The sequence below is a fragment of the Kogia breviceps genome, chromosome 9 (genome assembly GCF_026419965.1).
Source record: "Kogia breviceps isolate mKogBre1 chromosome 9, mKogBre1 haplotype 1, whole genome shotgun sequence".
Lineage (NCBI taxonomy): Eukaryota > Metazoa > Chordata > Mammalia > Artiodactyla > Physeteridae > Kogia > Kogia breviceps.
This window is the reverse complement of record NC_081318.1, coordinates 23,523,230-23,542,152: the sequence shown is the minus strand read 5'-3', so window position 1 is coordinate 23,542,152 and position 18,923 is coordinate 23,523,230. Positions and strand designations below refer to the sequence as shown.

The following is an 18,923-nucleotide window of genomic DNA, read 5'->3' as shown; positions in this document are numbered from 1 at the left end:
CACACACACACACACACACACACACACACACACACACACCCCTTGTGAAACCCAGCTACATGTCATGTGTCCCCAGGAGGTGGGCATCAGCCTCTCAAGTAGACAGATGGCACTGATGCCTGATGGTTGGTTTTGACCATGGTATAAAGGTGGCATGGGGGAATGAGAGTTCTGGAGATAGGGAAGGGGGTGCCAACAGGAGGGTGGAATTCCTAAGCACCTCATCACAGGCAGCCGAGAGAACATGAGCCGCAGGGCCCAAGCTATTTATATCTCGCCTGTCACTATCAGGGCCCCCAGAGCTCCCCCCTCCTAAGTCACGCACAGCAGGTCCCTTTTCTGTTTCTGGTCCCTTCTCTACTCCTCCCCCTCCCTCACTAATGAGAAGGGAAAGAAATCACTCACGGAGCCCTTTCACCATAAGCACTGCCCCCCACAAAGCTCCTGAACTTCTTCCCAAGCTCTATAACAAGGACTGCCCTCATTCTGCCCCCAAAGATGTCCACTCTCCCTGTCCTTTTCACCAGGCCTGGTGGGGGAAGAGGAATAAGGTCAAATGATTCACCAGAAACTTGCCAAATTTCAGTCATCACACAACTTGAGTTGGGGCCCAAACTTATGGGTCCAGAAGGATGGGAAAGCTGAGGAAGTTTGGCCTAAAGGGGGTGCCGGGTGGTGTGGAATACATGTATCTTACAGAATTGCAGAATATATATTCTTTTTACATAAAGTATGTTCTACAGCTCTTTCACCTCATCCCAGGCCAGCTCCTCTGTTTGAGTGCCTCAGTTTCCCTGCTGTCAGCTGCCCTTGGCTTACCCTGAGCCCAGTCCTGCCCAGGCATCCTGGCTGGCTCCCTGGGGGCTCTCCCTGCCCCCCAGCCCCCGTCTCGTTTCCCCTTGACTACTCTGGGCAGGACTCTCTCTGTCTCTATCTGGCTAACCTGACTTTCTTTGACCGGAAGGATCTGCCCTGTGACCCAAATGGGCACATCGCCCAGGGGGCTCCCTGGTACTACAGGGCAGAGGCTCTCCCTCCCCTCTCATCACCTTGGTTGAGTCAGACTTTGGGGGGGCGGGGAGCACAGTGTGGCTCACTGGGCACTCTTCTCCTGAGCTCAGCTTCATTCTGAGAGCATGAGGACAAAAGGGCTGGTGACAGGGACACTGAGTCAGGGGTAGACGCAGTCCTTCCCCTGGGACCCTGGGTTTGGGCTTCAAAGGAGACTTTTCTACCTGTAAAGTGGGGCACCCTCACCCGAAGCCTTCTCCCTAACTGGCGTGGGCAGTGTCGTTACTTCCTCTCAGTCCGGCTGCGCACAAGCACACACACTTCCCTTCCCTGTCCGCAGGTGGACAATACCCTGGGCTAGGAGCCAGGACTCCCAGGCCCTGTGAACAGCCCTGCCACCAAACAACCCAGAAGATTCTGTCAACACCAGATCAGTGTGTTTTGCCCTAACCACTGGCCTCAGTTTCCCCTTGTGTCTCTTTAGTCCTGCTGGGCGGGGGTATATTTCATCTCTGACCGGCGGCGAAGCTTAGTTCTGGAGTGTTGGGAGCCCTCACTACCCCCATTTTCCAGCTCCGCTAGTCATCTCTCCAGCGCGGCGGCTCCGGGCCCGGGCCTCCCCGGGGCAGTAGACCCGGGCCGGGGGCGAGGGCCCCCCCTCCCGCCGGCGGGCCGCGTGGGGGAGGGGAGGGAGGGAGGCGGGGCCGGCGGGCTCGGCTCGGCCCCCACCCGCGGGCCGAGCGGCATTCCTGGGAGGCCGGCGCTCTGACGTGGAGCCGGGGGCCGCAGGCGCGGCGGGGGGGAACGCGACCCGGGGGCTTCTTAAACCCCCCACCCCAGCCCGGCCCGCACTTCCAGAGCACCGCTCCGCCCCCGGAGGGAGAGAGACAGAGAGAGAGAGAGCGCGGCCGAGGAGCCGAGGAGGCCCGCCGAGTTCCGCCAGCCAGGGGCGCGAGAGAAGTTGAGAGCCGCGCAGCGCAGAGCCGCGAGTCCCGCGATCGCGGCCCGACAGAGCCTCGAGCCGGAGCCCAGCCAGCCGCGAGCCGGAGCCCAGCCGGCAGCGCAGCCCCCGCCCCAGCCCGCGCCAGCATGATGAACAACAGCGGCTACTCCGAGGCCCCTGGCCTCGGCCTGGGCGACGAGGCGGACGACATGCCGTCCACGGAGAAGGACCTGGCGGAGGACGCGCCGTGGAAGAAGATCCAGCAGAACACTTTCACGCGCTGGTGCAACGAGCACCTCAAGTGCGTGGGCAAGCGCCTGACCGATCTGCAGCGCGACCTCAGCGACGGGCTGCGCCTCATCGCGCTGCTCGAGGTGCTCAGCCAGAAACGCATGTACCGCAAGTTCCACCCGCGCCCCAACTTCCGCCAGATGAAGCTGGAGAACGTGTCCGTGGCCCTCGAGTTCCTCGAGCGCGAGCACATCAAGCTCGTGTCCATCGGTTAGTGCGGGCGGGGAGGGGGAAGTGCCCCGAGGAGAGGCTGGCCCACGGGGACAGAGGACTCAGGTGCTGGGTGGGCGCGCGGGGAGCCGAGAGAGGGCAGAGACAGCCCCGGCGCCGGGAGAGGACTCTGTCCCCTCTCTCCCGCCTGCCGACGCAGGCCCCCTCGGGTCCTGCCTTCGCACCCCTCTCTGGTCGGCCGGCATCCCGAGGGGGCCCCGGAGGAGTCCAGACCCGACAGTTTCTGAGCCCTCCAGCTTCAACCTCCCTCGCACACTCTCACCAACTCGCCTCTCCCCTTCGTCCCCTTTCCTGCCACCCGCACCCCCAGCCCAGGCTTGAGAGGACTGGGCCAGTGCCCATTGCTGATTCCCGGGGGCACCTCCCCCCAAACAAAGCAAATGGCTTCTCAGCCTCCCAGCACCTCCACCGGGGAGGAGCGGCTGAAGGCGGGTCCCAATCGCTGCCCGATCCCGGGGAGCAGGGGGAGAGCTGGTGGCCGGGCGGGCGCTGGGGCCCGGGTACCCCGCGGGCATATGTTCTCGGCGGCTGGGTTCAGGCCCAGGGGCCGGGGCCGGGGCCGGCAGGGCCCAGCCTCGGAAACCTAAAAAGGCTCTGAGCAAGCTCCGAGAGCCTTAACCCCTGCCTGTCCTCCACTAGCTTCAGCCGGCCAGGGAGGGGGTTCCCTCCGTCCACGCCCGGCCCCCCCGCCCACCCCCTAAGCCCCGATTGGCTGCAGCTCAAACGGTCTGGGCTGAGGAGAGGGAGAGAAGGCCTGAAAAAGGGAGGAAGTCATTGAGTGTAACCAGATTTGGAAGGTGTGTCAGCGCTGGGTGGGGGTGGGGAGGCACCCCAGGCTCGGGAGCTGGGGAACCCGGGATGGGTTCTGAGAGGGTAGGAGCTGGCCCTCCCCTCTCCGCCCTGCCGTCATCCCTGCAGGCCGGGGGCCTGGGGCAGAGCCCTATCCCTGCGGCGAGCTCCTAAGAGCCCTGATGGGATTTGCAGGAAAGGGCCCCTTGGCAGGGTGCACCCCAGGGCCCCAGGAGGGGAGTTTCACAGGGTGTCCGGTGCCCCCCAGGCTGCCCCAGAGACTTCTTCAGATGATGGAAGGTCTGTCCACCTCCACTCTCCCTCGGAGCATCTCTAGGCCTCCTGAATTAGCAGCTGAGCTCAGTCCGGGGCCCTTTGCCCCAGCCAGTCACCTCTCTAGGCCTTACCCCCTCCTGCCCCAATACTGCCCCCCACCCCACCCGCTCTGGCCTGGAAATAGCCCTGCCGCTGTGACACAGCAGATGTCTCTGAGCTTTCCAGAAGGACAAGCCTGAGGACAGGGCGTGGGGAGGGGCCCTGGTGTGTGTAGTGGGAGTGAAGGCTGCTTGAGAGCGCACGGGGTTGCCCGGGGCCGGGGTCAGAGAGGAGTCAGCCCTGGGCCTGTCAGTCCCCAGCAGCTGGGATTTCACCGACTGGACTGACGGTCCCAGGTGGGGTCTCGAGGGTAGAGCCTGGGGCCTCACCAAGACTTCGTAGGAAATGGCTCAGCCTTTCCCTCCCCTCCCCGCTGCTGGGCTCTCGGCCCCTCTCCAGGCCTCGTCCTTCCTGAGAGCACACCTCTCCCCTCCCCCATGGTGGTGCCTGGCTCCGGCCCCTTTGGCTCAACTGTATGTGGAGAGGCCGGGTCAGAACAGAGGGGGAAGAAGAAAAAGCTGGTTTCGGGGCGGGAGGGAACCCTCCTTTCCCGTTCCTGCAGGGAATTGTTCCCCACTTGGGCCAAGTGGCTCGCTCCCGCTGCCCGATGAGATAAGCTGTCAGCAATTCAGCTGCTGGGCCTGAGGCTGAGGCTGAGGCCGGATGGGAGGGGGCACAGGCGGCAGGGGCTGCCCAACCCGGAGAATGTGTAATGATGGGTGGTTCCCCACCAGGCGGGCATCGTCCTTCCTCTAGTTTCCTCCCGCTAAGTGGTAGGAAGGGGCTGGGGTGGGGGCCGTCTCTGGGCATCGTCTCAGGACTGAAACTGAGCATCTGGGCACCTGGGAGGAGGTCAGAACGGCTCCCCACGTCCTTTTCTAGGAGTGGGGCGGGAGCTGGGGGTTGAGCGGTCCTCCTGAAGGACGTAGGGGTACTCAGCCTGGGTGGAAGGAGCTGTGTGCCCTCCTTACCCCGCCAGCCCCTCAGCCCCTCCGAACAAAGAGGCCTATGCGGCAGCTCTGTCCCGCAGCTGTTCCGCAGTTGCTATTCCTTCTCCTGGAGCCAACCACCGAGGGAGGGGCTGGAGGGGGCAGCAGCTGTCCAGGCACCTCCCTTGCTGGGCCCTCTCTTCTCCCCCTCCACTCGAGGCCTGGGGTGGCCTCAGGGACTGGCTCTGGGGCTTCTTCCACCCCTTTGGTGGCATCCCCATTGCGGTGGGAAGGAGGGAACCTGGCCTGAGCAGAGCTCCCCTCCTCTGCCTGGCCTCTGAGGGGGAGGAGGGAGAAGAAGGTCACTGCTCCCAGAGTGGGACTCCGGGTCCACCCCTCTCCTGCCGACCAGGACCACTTGCTGTCTGGCCCAGGGCCAGTTGCTGGGGAGAAACCTCTCCCTGTGGCAGATGGGATTGACACCCCCGCTCCCCGTACCCCCCGTACCCCGCCCCAGCAGCCTCAAGGCCTCCCTCCCAGGGATCTGGCTGCAGTTTGCAAGTAGTACTCTGGGCATGCCAGCACCAGCTTTGGAGGCTGTCAGGGTTGTGAGAGGCTGTGAGGCCCTGGGTGTCAAGACTGTGTGAAAGTGTTGTGGGCCTGTGTGTGTTTGAGAGAGACCGCACCAAAGCACCAGGAGGCTGGGAGTGAGTATGTCATGGAATCTGCAAGCTGCCAAACCATTGTGCTGCAGTGGAGCCAGGGGTAGAGGGGGCGGGCCTGGGGAGCTGCTGGGGAAGGAAGGATGAATCAGTGAAAGGGTGGTGGAGCCAAGGGGACCAGAGCTCGAGGCCAGAGGGACAGAGAGACTGAGATTCCCCTCCTGGGAGCAAGTTGAGGGGGGGATACTGGGGTTCCCCAGGCCTTACCCTCCAAAGGCCATCCCCCAAGATCTGGTAGGGGGCAGGAAAAGATAGGTAAGGGGGCACCTCCAGCCCCACCCTTTCCCATCTCTTGGGCAACACCAGTAAACAAGGCTGAGTCTTCCACCCCCTCCCAAGCTCCTAAAAGCAGTGCTCAGGGAAGCTGATGGATTTCAGGCCTGCATTGTCCTTTACAAGTAAGCTGGTTTCCAATGATCTATATACTCCAGGCCACTCCCGGCTCCTGGATGTTTCTCTCTGGCTGTTAAAAGGGAACTAGGCCCCCAAAATCTTGGGGTACCAGTTCTGGTCCGTAGTATTCCTCAAAGGAGGGGATGGGTCGAGAGCCTCGGCTCCTGAGACTTGAGTCCACATGGGTTAACACTCCCCCCGGCTCTTGTGAAATCTTACTGGTCCCTATCATTTGAAAACATGATTTTCAAGCCTTAACAAAATGCGCACTGTACCCACCCCCTCCTCCAAGAACTTTGTTCCAAAAACCTTTTAGAGCGTTCAGAGTAGAATCTGGCTGGAACCAGGTTGGTCCCACTCCTCTCCAACTTCAGTTTTTAAAATATTCATTCATTCAACCAGTATTTATTGAGATTCTACTAAGTTCTAGGCTCCGAGTAGACATAAAATACAGTATCTAGAGGGAAAGAAGGCAGACAAAAGAAGTATATACTGTATGATTCTATTCATAGAAAACTCTAGAAAATGCAAACTAATCTATAGAGACCAAGAGCAGATCAGTCGTTGCCCGGGAAGGATAGACCAGGAGGGGCAGGAGTGATGGATCACAAAGGAAAGGAAACTTTGAGGAGGGGTGGATATGTTTATTATCTTGATTTGTGGTGATGGCTTTGTGGGTATATACATGTTGTCAAAACTTATCCAGTTGTGCTTTCTAATAAGTAGTTTATTGTACATCAAGCATGCCTCATTAAGACTGTTAAAAAAAAAAAAAAAAAGGAAAGGAAACAAAACAGTGTCTGCCCCTAAGAGGCTTACAATCTTGCATAACTGCTTGGATGCCTGTAGCCTGCTAGGAGCCTCACACAAGTGCCGTGAAAGAGGTGAAACTACACGCTGAAGGAACAGGTTGGGAGGCAGCCTCATTCTGAAGGGAGAGGAGGGGTCCATCAAGGGCCAGGCCTCACAGGATGGAGAATTTGGTAGTCAGAGAAGGAGTAGGTCCCAGAAGAAGGAGGCCTGACCCAGCGCTCAAGCAGCAGCCTCAGGAGCTGGGGGCGGGGCTGGGGTGGGGTGGGGTGGGGGGCACTGTACTGGAAGTGGAGCCCTCCTGAGCCCAGATTGCCTCTCCGCTCTGCAGACAGCAAGGCTATCGTAGATGGGAACCTGAAGCTGATCCTGGGCCTGATCTGGACGCTGATCCTGCATTACTCCATCTCCATGCCCATGTGGGAGGATGAGGATGATGAGGACGCCCGAAAGCAGACACCCAAGCAGCGTCTACTCGGCTGGATCCAGAACAAGGTGCCCCAGCTACCCATCACCAACTTCAACCGTGACTGGCAGGATGGCAAAGCTCTGGGCGCCCTGGTGGACAACTGTGCCCCTGGTAAGTGGGCCGGCGGCACACCAGGGACCCTCGAGCCCAGAAGGGGAGCTGGGATGAGCTGGTGATGCCAAGGCTTGTGTTTGTCAGAACCCATGTCCCAGGGTTGGGGGATCAGGACCCCCTGCCCCAGCTGAGAATCACTGCTGGAGTCAGACCCTTCCTGATGAGTTGCCACATCCTGCAGTAGCAGGAAAAGGGTTTACAGGCAGGACACTGGGGTTCAGAAAAGGCCAGTGACTTGTCTGAGATCACACAGCTTATCTGTGGCAGAACTAAACCAGAGCCCAGGGCCTCAACTGCCTGCTTCCTACTTTGCCACATGGGTGTCATTTCTGCTCAGCCAGCAGAAAGCAAATGTGGTGGGACTCTGGCTTTCCAAAGAAGGCCAGGACTTAGACCCAGAGAAAGGCTGTTCTTTGTGAGCCCCTGGGACAGCTTTGAGAAGGGGTTGAAGCCCGGGATGATGTGGGCTGAGGCTGGTGTGACACTGCCCAGTGGCAGGTGACCCAGCCCTGCCGTCTCTCGATGTAGGCCCTGGCCTGCTCACGTGGGGGCAGCTGAGGGCCCATGAGAAGACTGAGGCGTCACAGGCGAGAGCTGTACCCCACGTATGGCTCCCTTTCTGCCCCTCATCTCCTGAGAAGATAGGTCTTCTCCACCCCTATCGGTCAGCTCTGCCTCCGGGGAGCCATGTCCCCTTGGGTGAATCCTCCCGCAGCCTGGGGTCAGCTGGGGAGCAGGGGGTGGGAGTTGGGGGCACTCACTGGCCGCCTGGGAAGCATTCCCAGCTGCTGAGCCATTGCCCACGGCTGGTGCGGCTGCCAGCAGTGAGCTCAGCTGTTCTGGCCAGTCATGGATTCCAGCCTTTGAGCCGGCCCCCTCCCCGCCAGTGAGCGGCGGCCTCCCCCTCCAGCTCTGGTGTGGACCAAGCACACCCTAACCCCTGCACCTCTTCCCAGGAGTGACCTGCGGCCGCCTCCTCCCAGTAGAAGGGCTGGGTTCTGGGTGGCCGGAGAGAAGAACTCATCCTCTCCAAACGGGCCCTTCAGTGCCTCCATTTCCCCAAGAGGGAAGTCAGGAAGGAGAGAGAGTCTTATGCTCTGAGGCTGTTGTGGGAAGTGCTTGGAGACCTAGGACTTCAGGGCAGCTTTGAGGAGACCTTTGAGGCGACGGGTCAGAAGCATGTGTGGGATGGGGACTGCCCACCCGGAGGAGGCAGCTGGGATAAGGCAGAAGAGGTCTGCGAGGGACGCCCTCACAGGGGTTTGGTGTTCAGGGTCGGTGCTGGGGCCTGGTAGGCAGGAGGCCGGCTGGCAGGGCTGGTGCCAGGCTGCGTCAGCCAGGGCAGAAAGCCCTCATTGTTGGTGCTAGGGAGGGCGGCCGTGCCTCTAAACAGCGATGGGCATCCCAGCTGATGGGCCATAACATCGGGGGTCAGCAGGAACCTGGCTGGTCAGGGGCCTAGGGCTGCATGGGAGGGAGTGTGAACCCACAGCCTGTGAGAGTGTTGGATGAGCAAATGCTCTGCATGCTGGCTGACTGCTTCCCCTAATCATCGCCTCCCTCCGCCATCTCTCCAGGCCTCTGCCCTGACTGGGAGGCCTGGGACCCCAACCAGCCTGTGGAGAACGCCCGGGAGGCCATGCAGCAGGCAGACGACTGGCTCGGGGTGCCCCAGGTACGCTGGCGGACGGGGCGTTGGGAGAGTAAAGGGGCCAGAGGGCCAAGGGTGGAGTTGGGTCTGTAAGGGTACCTGGTCAGGATGTGGGTGAGAACCGGGGTTCCTGGCTAAGGAAGGCATCCCTAACTCCCTTCCTCCTCATGGCAGGTGATTGCTCCCGAGGAAATCGTGGACCCCAACGTGGATGAGCATTCTGTCATGACCTACCTGTCCCAGTTCCCCAAGGCCAAACTCAAACCTGGTGCCCCTGTTCGCTCCAAGCAGCTGAACCCCAAGAAGGCCATTGCCTACGGACCTGGTATGTGTTGAGCCCTAACAGCCCTCCCCGGGCAGCTGGGCACGGGCTAGGATGGATCTCCCTAAACTCTCCGGCTCTGCCTTCTGCTCCTCAGGCATCGAGCCCCAGGGCAACACCGTGCTGCAGCCCGCGCACTTCACCGTGCAGACGGTGGATGCTGGCGTGGGCGAGGTGCTGGTCTACATTGAGGACCCCGAGGGCCACACCGAGGAGGTATGGAGAGGCCATTGGGGACTGGACAGAGACCACAGGCCAACAACCGGAGTGGCCTGGAGATGGTTGCCAGAGCTACCCTCTATGCTGGAGATGGGGGACGCCTCACCAGGGGGGCTGCCTCACCATGGGGGCTACAGGAGCTGTGGGCTCAGGAGGGGCTCTGACTGCCAATCTTTTCCCTTCCCAATAGGCAAAGGTGGTTCCCAACAACGACAAGGACCGCACCTACGCTGTCTCCTACGTGCCCAAGGTCGCCGGCTTGCACAAGGTATCTCCCTGTCTTCCCCGTTCCATTCACATCCTTGGCTCTGGCCGAATGGACCCCTGTCTCGGTTCGCACCCCGCCCCACTCCCACGCACCGGCCACCCGCCTCCCTCCCTCCTTGGCTCTGCTCTGCTCCTCCACCCCTTCTCAGAGCTGCTCTCCTCTAAAAGCTTACCTTTGGCCTCTGACCCCCAGGTGACCGTGCTCTTTGCTGGCCAGAACATCGAACGCAGCCCCTTTGAGGTGAACGTGGGCATGGCCCTGGGGGATGCCAACAAGGTATCAGCCCGTGGTCCTGGCCTGGAGCCCGTGGGCAACGTGGCCAACAAACCCACCTACTTTGACATCTACACCGCAGGTGAGGACCGCCCCCTTACACCTGACACCCCCTGACTGGGCGTGGGCCGTATGCATGGGGGCCTGGGGCAGAGTCCCAGCCAGAGGGCAGTGGTCTCAGGGTGAGGGAGCCCCAAGCAGAATGAGGGCTGATGGCCGTTGTCGCGACAGGGGCCGGCACTGGTGATGTTGCCGTGGTGATCGTGGACCCGCAGGGCCGGCGGGACACGGTGGAGGTGGCCCTGGAGGACAAGGGCGACAGCACGTTCCGCTGCACGTACAGGCCTGTGATGGAGGGACCCCACGCGGTGCACGTGGCCTTCGCCAGTGCCCCCATCACCCGCAGCCCTTTCCCTGTCCACGTGGCAGAAGGTAAAGGCCCTCCACCCATCCACATGGTCCCCCTCCCCGACGCCAGGACACAGAGAGCGTTGCCACCGAATTCCGAGGCTGAGGATTTATGGGAAATGACGCACTGCATCCAGGGGTGGGTGGGGAGCCATCTGAAGGCTTAAAATGGGCAGAGAGAGAGCCAAGGGGTGGGGGGTGGGGCTCTCGAGAGCTCGTCTGTCCATCCCCTGCCCCCGAGGAGGCTCAGGAGGCCACAGTGAAGGATAACAGACAGGGGCCACTGTGGAAGGGTTGAGGGGGAAGCGACAGGGCCTCATGGGTGGGGGGCATTTACGTGAGCACCTGTACGCCAGGCCCTCAAGCAGTAACCACCCCCCCCGCTTGGTCCTCTCTCTGCCATTCAGAGCCCCTGCCGCCGCTCGCCCCCTCCGTGCCCGTCGTCCACCAGGCCAAGAGAGTGGCTCCACGTTAGTACACTCCAGTGGAGGCGGGGCTGGGCATGGCCACAGCTGACTGGCCTCACTTGTGCTGTGTGGCATGGTCCAAGCGGCGTGGAATCGCCGCCCCCCCCTTCCGTGGCATTCTGTGACAGGCCCCAAGTTCCGCGCCTTTGCCTATGTTCTGTGGCAGATCTAGTTTCTTTGCCACTTGCCTGATGATGTCCGTGATACAAGACTGTTCCGTGCCGTTGCCTGTGTTCCGTGGCAGGCTCCGGGTTCCGTGCCATTGCCTGTTCTGTGGCAGTACCCGGATTCTCTGCCATTGTCTGTGTTCCGTGGCAGGCCTGGATTATATGTCATTGCCTGTTTGGTGGCAGCCCGTGGGTTCCATGCCATTTTATGGGTTCCGTGGCAGGCTGAGATCACTGTTCTTTGGCCTGTGTTCAGTAGCAAAGTCTGGGTTCATTGCCACTAGCAGCGTTCTGTGGCAGGCTGGCTTCCATGCATTGCCTGTGATCTGTGGCAGGCTTCCGGTTATATGCACATCTCTTGTTCCATGGTGTTGCTGAGTGTTCTGTGGCATGACTTAGTTCCTAAAGCTGCTATGGTGGCTCTGAGGAGGCTCAGATGGCTCTAGGTGGCCCTTCCCTGTCTCTCTTTGCTCCAGTCTCTGCTCAGGCTCTGCCCTGCCTGTGTCCCAAGCGACACTGACTCCAAGGAGCCCGGTGGGAAGGGTTTCCTGTGAGCAGCCAGATGAGGGGGCTGGGGGCCTCGTGGCCAGCTCCCTGCCCAGCATGGTCTTGGCAGCCCTAGTTGTGTCGGGGGCCCCAGGGAGCACGGGGGAGGGGTGCATGAGGCCATGGCCTGTGCCTGGGGGGCGTGAGGAGGACTGTGCCCAGCGAGGTGGGGGATGAGAGGTGAAGGCTGAGGCTCCGTCTAGGGCCTCTCGCGCCCCCAACCTCGCCTCTCTTCTCCCTCCCAGCCTGTAACCCCAACGCCTGCCGCGCCTCTGGGCGGGGCCTGCAGCCCAAGGGCGTGCGTGTCAAAGAGGTGGCTGACTTCAAGGTGTTCACCAAGGGTGCTGGCAGCGGGGAGCTCAAGGTCACAGTCAAGGGACCAAGTGAGTGCCAGGGTCCAGGGCCGTGGTGGGAGTCCGGGCACAGGGAGGAAATACAGCCAGTGGTTCTGAGCCCCTGAGGACAGTGACGGTCAGCACCCCGCCCCCCTGGGGGGCTCCAAAGAGACACTGATCAGAGGCTCCCTGGGACCTTAGGCACATTGTCTGACCTCTGCCTCAGTCGCCCAGTGTGCAAGCTGGGAATGCTGCTCTCGCCAGTGTGCTGCCCTGGGCCGTTACACAGTGCCTACTAGCAGCACTGTCCTCAGGCTGGGCCTGGGTCCCAAGGGTCCTTGAGGGGACTGAGCAGCTGGGACTCGCAGAGCATTGACCACCCCCCCCCCACTTCCCACACCTCCTCAGAAGGCACAGAGGAGCCGGTGAAGGTGCGGGAGGCTGGGGACGGTGTGTTCGAGTGCGAGTACTACCCCGTGGTGCCTGGCAAGTACACGGTGACCGTCACATGGGGCGGCTATGCCATTCCCCGCAGGTAAGCACCATGTGGCCCCCGTGCCTCCAGGTCTGGGCCCTCAGAGGGTGGGAGAGGGAGGCGGGCTGCCTGGGACTCTGAGGGAAGGGAGGGGGACGAGTACCTCTGGTGGGGGCAGCTCCCGGCATGGACACCAGCTCCCTCTTTGCCCAGCCCCTTTGAGGTGCAGGTGAGCCCAGAGGCAGGAGTGCAGAAGGTGCGGGCCTGGGGTCCCGGCTTGGAGACTGGCCAGGTGGGCAAGTCAGCCGACTTTGTGGTGGAGGCCATTGGCACGGAGGTGGGGACGCTGGGTAAGTGGCTAGGGTGGTGACAGGTGGGAATGCGGGGGAGGACACTGGGGGGCGACTGGGGTCAGGAGGCGGGAGAGCTAGCGAGTGCTGAGATGAGACTGGGAGATGGGACGTTGGGTGATCGGGGTGGTGAGGCCGGGAGAGCGGTGCCCCGGGGACCTGCCTGAGTGTCCAAGTTGCTTCTTGTGCCCCCTGACCCTCCCCATCTTTCACCTAGGCTTCTCCATTGAGGGCCCTTCACAGGCCAAGATCGAGTGTGATGACAAGGGAGATGGCTCCTGCGACGTGCGGTACTGGCCCACAGAACCGGGGGAGTACGCCGTGCACGTCATCTGCGACGATGAGGACATTCGAGACTCGCCCTTCATTGCCCACATCCATCCAGCTCCACCCGACTGCTTCCCGGACAAGGTGAGGGTCCCAGCTCCCGTGGGCCTGGGACACGGTGAACAGGCCCTCCTCCAGTGCCCAACCCAGCCCTCCGCCCTTGCCCCCGCGCAGGTGAAGGCCTTTGGGCCCGGCCTGGAGCCCACTGGCTGCATCGTGGACAAGCCAGCAGAGTTCACCATTGATGCCCGTGCTGCTGGCAAGGGAGACCTGAAGCTCTATGCCCAGGTGGGTTGCCACCCCATCTCTGTGCCCCTCGTTGCTGTAGCAGGGACCCTGGGAGGGTGGGGCAAGTTAGAGAAAGGGGCCTCCGGGCATCACAGGACTGATTCTCATGGATCCATTAGAACTATGGAAAATTTAAAGTTTTGTGTTTTCTTATTGATGATAACCTTAAAAAAATATTTTACCAAATGTCTATTTTTGTACTAATAATTTGCAATTGAAAGATGATTTGACCGAGTAAGACATTGGTTTCCCAGCTGAGTTTCTCACGATGGTGTCCACTGACCCCTAGAGGTTAATGAATATGTTCTTGGGTCCAAGAGGATGATTCTTCTGAAAAGGTTATTTATTCAATTTTAGGAACATTGATTTAGCTGAGCCTTTCCCCTGACAACACATTTCAGAGACCTAGGCTGGGCCTAGGTCAGAGACCTGGACCTAGGCCTGGTCAGGCCACACAGATGGCCTAGAGCCTGGCCTCCCTGTTCCCAGGGTTCACCCTGGCCCCCAGAGCTCGTGGCACTAGGCTCTCCTGGTCTGAGGTCCGTGGCTGGGCGCCGCCTGTGAGTGGGTTGGCGGTGGGTAAGGAGGATGGCCCACGGCCAGCAGAGGGCGCTGGTGCTCTAGGAGGCCGGAGCACTCCAAGAACCTTGCTTTGGGTCATGCCCACAGGATGCAGACGGCTGCCCCATTGACATCAAGGTCATCCCCAACGGCGATGGTACCTTCCGCTGCTCCTACGTGCCCACCAAGCCCATTAAGCACACCATCATCATCTCCTGGGGAGGTGTCAACGTCCCCAAGAGCCCCTTCCGGGTATGTCCTTCGCTCCCTGCCCCGTGCCCACTGCCAGGGGCCCCCGGGGGAGGGCAGAGCCTCACGCAGGAGATGTTGGCTGTCCCTGGGCCCTGTCATCGCTCCCCACCTCCAGGCCCCTGTGAAGATGCTAAGGCTGGTCCTGCTAAGGCTGGGCTCGGAAGTGCCGGGGAAGGGGATAGACCTTGAGGGAGGGGCACCGTGCTGACCATCGGCTCTTCCCCACAGGTAAACGTGGGAGAGGGCAGCCACCCCGAGCGGGTGAAGGTGTACGGCCCTGGCGTGGAGAAGACAGGCCTCAAGGCTAATGAGCCCACCTACTTCACGGTGGACTGTAGCGAGGCGGGGCAAGGTGCACCGAGGACCAGGGAGTGGGGCGGCGCCGGGCGGGGCTGGGTGGGGTCTGGGTGGGAGGCGCTGGTACCCTCCACCTGGCCCCAGTGGTAGGGCGACTGGTCAGGTGCAGGAGGTTGTTGAGCCCCCCACTCATGGCCTCGTGCCTGCCTCCCCTCAGGCGATGTGAGCATTGGCATCAAGTGCGCCCCTGGCGTGGTGGGCCCTGCAGAGGCTGACATCGACTTTGACATCATCAAGAATGACAATGACACCTTCACAGTCAAGTACACACCCCCAGGGGCCGGCCGCTACACCATCATGGTGTTGTTTGCCAACCAGGTACCCTACGCTTGGGTTTTGGTTGTCACGGGTGGCTGCACACCCCACCCTGCCCCGGCCCACATCTCAGTCAGCAGCTTAAGAGGCAGTCGTTTGGGGACAATTCTACAGCCGTCGATTGCGCACTTCCTATGTGTAGGCAGCGTGCCTCAGAGGAGACAAAGGGCACTTTTTCAGAGACTGCTCGTGTCCACCCTGACCAAGCTTTTTCTCCATCCAGGAGATCCCTGCCAGCCCCTTCCATATCAAGGTGGACCCATCCCACGATGCCAGCAAGGTCAAGGCTGAGGGCCCTGGGCTGAACCGCACAGGTAGGTGTCTGAGTCGGAGCTGGGCTGGGCTGGGGGTGGGGCTAGGTGGCCGCCAGTCCCTCACCACCATCTCGGGGTGACTCCCCAGGTGTGGAAGTTGGGAAGCCCACTCACTTCACGGTGCTGACCAAGGGAGCCGGCAAGGCCAAGCTGGACGTGCACTTTGCCGGGGCGGCCAAGGGAGACGCTGTGCGAGACTTTGAAATCATCGACAACCACGACTACTCCTACACTGTCAAGTACACGGCCGTGCAGCAGGTGTGTCTGCCCCCTCCATGCCCCAGCCGTCCCGGCTATGGGGTCGTGGGTCTCCTTCCTTCAGTCTCATAGGGCCCGTTCTGCATCTAGCCTCCCAGATCTTGCCCTTTCCTGCCTCCCATCCTCTTGCTGTGGAACTCTGAGCCTCTGGTCCATATCGGCCAAAGGCATGTTGCCAGGCTGGGGCTAAGCCACCCAGTTCTGGCCTCCTGTTGTACCCAATAGGGCAACATGGCAGTGACAGTGACCTATGGTGGAGACCCTGTCCCCAAGAGCCCCTTTGTGGTGAATGTGGCACCCCCACTGGACCTGAGTAAAGTCAAGGTTCAAGGCCTCAACAGCAGTAAGTGGGGCAAGAGCTGCCCTGGGAGTGAGGAGAGCTGGCGGGGGGCAGTGGGTTGCAGTCTCTGCTCACGGTGTCCCCTGCTGTCTCCACAGAGGTGGCTGTGGGACAAGAACAGGCATTTTCTGTGAACACACGAGGGGCTGGCGGTCAGGGCCAGCTGGACGTGCGGATGACCTCACCCTCCCGACGACCCATCCCCTGCAAGCTGGAGCCCGGGGGTGGAGCTGAAGCCCAGGCTGTGCGCTACATGCCCCCCGAGGAGGGACCCTACAAGGTGGACATCACCTACGATGGTCACCCGGTGCCTGGCAGCCCCTTCGCCGTGGAGGGTGTCCTGCCCCCTGACCCCTCCAAGGTGAGGAAATAGGGGCTGTTGGGAGCTGGGAGTTGGGGGCTTCTAGCGAAGATGGGTAAGTCACAGGGGCAGAGGCCAGAGGGCCTTATGTCCTGGAGTGAGCATAGCCAAGGACCCAGGGCCGAGGCAGTCCCCCACCTCAGGGCCTGCCTTTGAGACTGCTTAGTTTTTTTGGTTTTGTTTTTTGTATTTTTATTGAAGTATAGTTGATTTATAATGTTGTGTTAATTATTGCTGTACAGCAAAGTGATTCAGTTATACATATATGTATATTCTGTTTTTTAATATTCTTTTCCATTATGGTTGGTCGTAGGATTTTTTTTTGTGTGTGGCCGCACTGAGCAGCATGTGGGATCTTCGGTCCCCGACCAGTGATCAAACCCACGCCCCCTGCAGTGGAAGCACAGTGTCCTAACCACTGGACAGACAGGGAAGTCCCTGTCATAGGTTATTGAATATAGTGCTCTGTGCTATACAGTAGGACCTTGTTGTTTATCCATCCTACATATAAAAGCTTATACCGAGACAGCTCAGCTATTAAAAGCCTGGCCTTGGATCCGACCTGGGCTTCAATCCCAGGTCCACCAGCTGGGACAAATTATTTAATCTCTCTACCTGCGTTTCCTCGCCTAGAATTGTTAGAAGGACTCAGCCTGTGGTAGCTGCTACAGTTGAAAGTGCTTAGCTGACTCGAGAGCCATGAAGGCCTCATGGGCAGGTCAGGTGTAGGTAATCCACACACCTGTTCCTTCTTTTAGGTCTGTGCTTACGGCCCTGGTCTTAAGGGCGGGCTTGTAGGCACGCCAGCGCCATTCTCCATCGACACCAAGGGGGCGGGCACAGGAGGCCTGGGGCTGACCGTGGAGGGCCCCTGTGAGGCCAAGATCGAGTGCCAGGACAACGGAGATGGCTCGTGTGCTGTCAGCTACCTGCCCACGGAGCCGGGCGAGTACACCATCAACATCCTGTTCGCCGAAGCCCACATCCCCGGCTCGCCCTTCAAGGCTACCATCCGGCCCGTGTTCGACCCGAGCAAGGTGCGGGCCAGTGGTCCAGGCCTGGAGCGCGGCAAGGCTGGCGAGGCAGCCACCTTCACTGTGGACTGCTCGGAGGCGGGCGAGGCTGAGCTGACCATCGAGATCCTGTCGGACGCCGGCGTCAAGGCCGAGGTGCTGATCCACAACAATGCCGACGGCACCTACCACATCACCTACAGCCCCGCCTTCCCCGGCACCTACACCATTACCATAAAGTATGGCGGCCACCCGGTACCCAAATTCCCCACCCGCGTTCATGTGCAGCCCGCTGTCGACACCAGTGGAGTCAAGGTCTCGGGACCCGGTGTGGAGCCCCACGGTGAGTGAGAGAGGAGTCTGGAGCTGGTCACGTCGCCAGTCAGGGAGGGAGGGAAGCAGGGCTGAGGGCTTGGGGGGGTGAAGGGAGGGCTTTGGAGCAGTGCTGAGTGTTTAGGGCTTAGATACCCCAGAAGAAGGCGCCTAAGCCAAAGGCAGGACGCGGAGCTTCACCTCTGGTCTTGGGGCAAAATTGCGTTTTGCTGGGGAGATTCGCAACTTTCATCAGCTGATCTGAGAAAGCTAAGAACCTTGCTCTCCGTTGTGCAGAGGGAAAGCTTTGGGGTTGAGGGTGACAAGAGTCAGGAGACAGTTCAGCTCGGTTCGGTGACTGTGAGTTACCATCTGCTGGGGGCCAGACCCTGGGCTAGGCACGGGGGTGTGTGCAGAGGAACATAAGACCCAGACCCGCCCTTAAGGGGCACACAGCCTGGTGGGGAGACTCAGGTGAACAGTGTCACCATGTGGTGGGGGGAGCGAAGGCGGGGTCAGTGGGAGGCGGGGCCCGGAGCTTGCAGGGCCGAGGGCTGGCAGGGCTCAGGCTGGGGAGCAGCAGGGGGGGAGGAGGAGCGGCCTCGGAGTTGGGGGGGGAGGGAGGGCGGGCAGGGGTGAGCAGCTGTGTGAAGGCTGCCCCCAACCTATGCTGAGCTCTCGTCTTCTGGGAGCCAGGTGTCCTGCGTGAGGTGACCACTGAGTTCACTGTGGACGCAAGATCCCTAACAGCCACGGGTGGGAACCACGTGACGGCTCGCGTGCTCAACCCCTCTGGCGCTAAGACGGACACCTATGTGACAGACAACGGGGATGGCACCTACCGAGTGCAGTACACGGCCTATGAAGAGGGTGAGGGGCTGGGCCGAGTGGGAACGGTGGGGATCTGATGCCAGCATTTTCAGGGGGTTGGGGAGGTAGGGGCCTCGCACACCCTGACTTGCACCGTGTGGCTGGCTTCCAGGAGTGCATTTGGTGGAGGTGCTGTATGATGACGTAGCCGTACCCAAGAGCCCCTTCCGAGTGGGCGTGACTGAGGGCTGTGACCCCACTCGCGTCCGGGCCTTTGGGCCAGGCCTGGAGAGTGGCTTGGTCAACAAGGCTAACCGCTTCACTGTGGAAACGAGGTATTCCTCCCCCCGCCTTTCCTAACCTTGACCCTGATGCTGCGGCCACCCTGATCCCAGCCACCTGGCCTCCCCCTTCATCCTTCTGTGTGTGCCTCATCCCCAGCCTACCCCGTCAAGGGTGCAAACCTCCCCCAGTGTCCCAGCCCCTGTAGCTGGGCCCTTCTCAGCTGGGCCCCCAGCCCCCATTCAGCTTCTCCTCCATCCCCACTCATTGGTCCTAGCGGAGCTGATATAAGGGTGTCATCTTGTAGGGGAGCTGGCACTGGGGGCCTAGGCCTAGCCATCGAGGGCCCGTCGGAAGCCAAGATGTCCTGCAAGGACAACAAGGATGGTAGCTGCACCGTGGAGTACATCCCTTTCACCCCTGGAGACTATGACGTCAACATCACCTTCGGGGGCCGGCCCATCCCAGGTGTGCATGGGATGGGTGGGACTCGGGGAGGGCAGCAGGAGGCCTGCTCAGTGAGAGAGAAACTGGAAGGAAGTCGGGTGTGGGGACTCATCCCTAGAGCAGGAAAG

The 18,923-nt window shown here is 60.9% G+C and overlaps 1 protein-coding gene across 4 annotated transcripts in view; it reads left to right on the top strand.

Moving 5' to 3' along the window:
* Positions 1-1,758: 1,758 nt before the first annotated feature.
* The window catches only part of FLNC (filamin C), a 28,365-nt gene continuing 11,200 nt past the window's right edge, over positions 1,759-18,923 (top strand). For 2 of the 4 annotated variants that reach the window (XM_067042217.1, XM_067042216.1), the window contains exons 1-25: positions 1,842-2,455; positions 6,826-7,074; positions 8,655-8,752; positions 8,903-9,053; positions 9,148-9,266; positions 9,460-9,537; positions 9,730-9,892; positions 10,042-10,242; positions 10,626-10,688; positions 11,644-11,781; positions 12,142-12,268; positions 12,422-12,558; positions 12,776-12,969; positions 13,060-13,173; positions 13,843-13,986; positions 14,215-14,338; positions 14,501-14,661; positions 14,882-14,972; positions 15,061-15,230; positions 15,456-15,573; positions 15,669-15,931; positions 16,690-17,287; positions 17,953-18,126; positions 18,239-18,401; positions 18,656-18,816. In XM_067042217.1, coding sequence (XP_066898318.1) covers positions 2,101-2,455; positions 6,826-7,074; positions 8,655-8,752; positions 8,903-9,053; positions 9,148-9,266; positions 9,460-9,537; positions 9,730-9,892; positions 10,042-10,242; positions 10,626-10,688; positions 11,644-11,781; positions 12,142-12,268; positions 12,422-12,558; positions 12,776-12,969; positions 13,060-13,173; positions 13,843-13,986; positions 14,215-14,338; positions 14,501-14,661; positions 14,882-14,972; positions 15,061-15,230; positions 15,456-15,573; positions 15,669-15,931; positions 16,690-17,287; positions 17,953-18,126; positions 18,239-18,401; positions 18,656-18,816 — 4,354 coding nt within the window. In that variant the 5' untranslated portion in view covers positions 1,842-2,100. Of the gene's footprint in view, positions 2,456-6,825; positions 7,075-8,654; positions 8,753-8,902; positions 9,054-9,147; positions 9,267-9,459; positions 9,538-9,729; positions 9,893-10,041; positions 10,243-10,625; positions 10,689-11,643; positions 11,782-12,141; positions 12,269-12,421; positions 12,559-12,775; positions 12,970-13,059; positions 13,174-13,842; positions 13,987-14,214; positions 14,339-14,500; positions 14,662-14,881; positions 14,973-15,060; positions 15,231-15,455; positions 15,574-15,668; positions 15,932-16,689; positions 17,288-17,952; positions 18,127-18,238; positions 18,402-18,655; positions 18,817-18,923 lie in introns of all 4 variants that reach the window. The other 2 variants (XM_059073750.2, XM_059073749.2) reach the window with 2 other exon arrangements.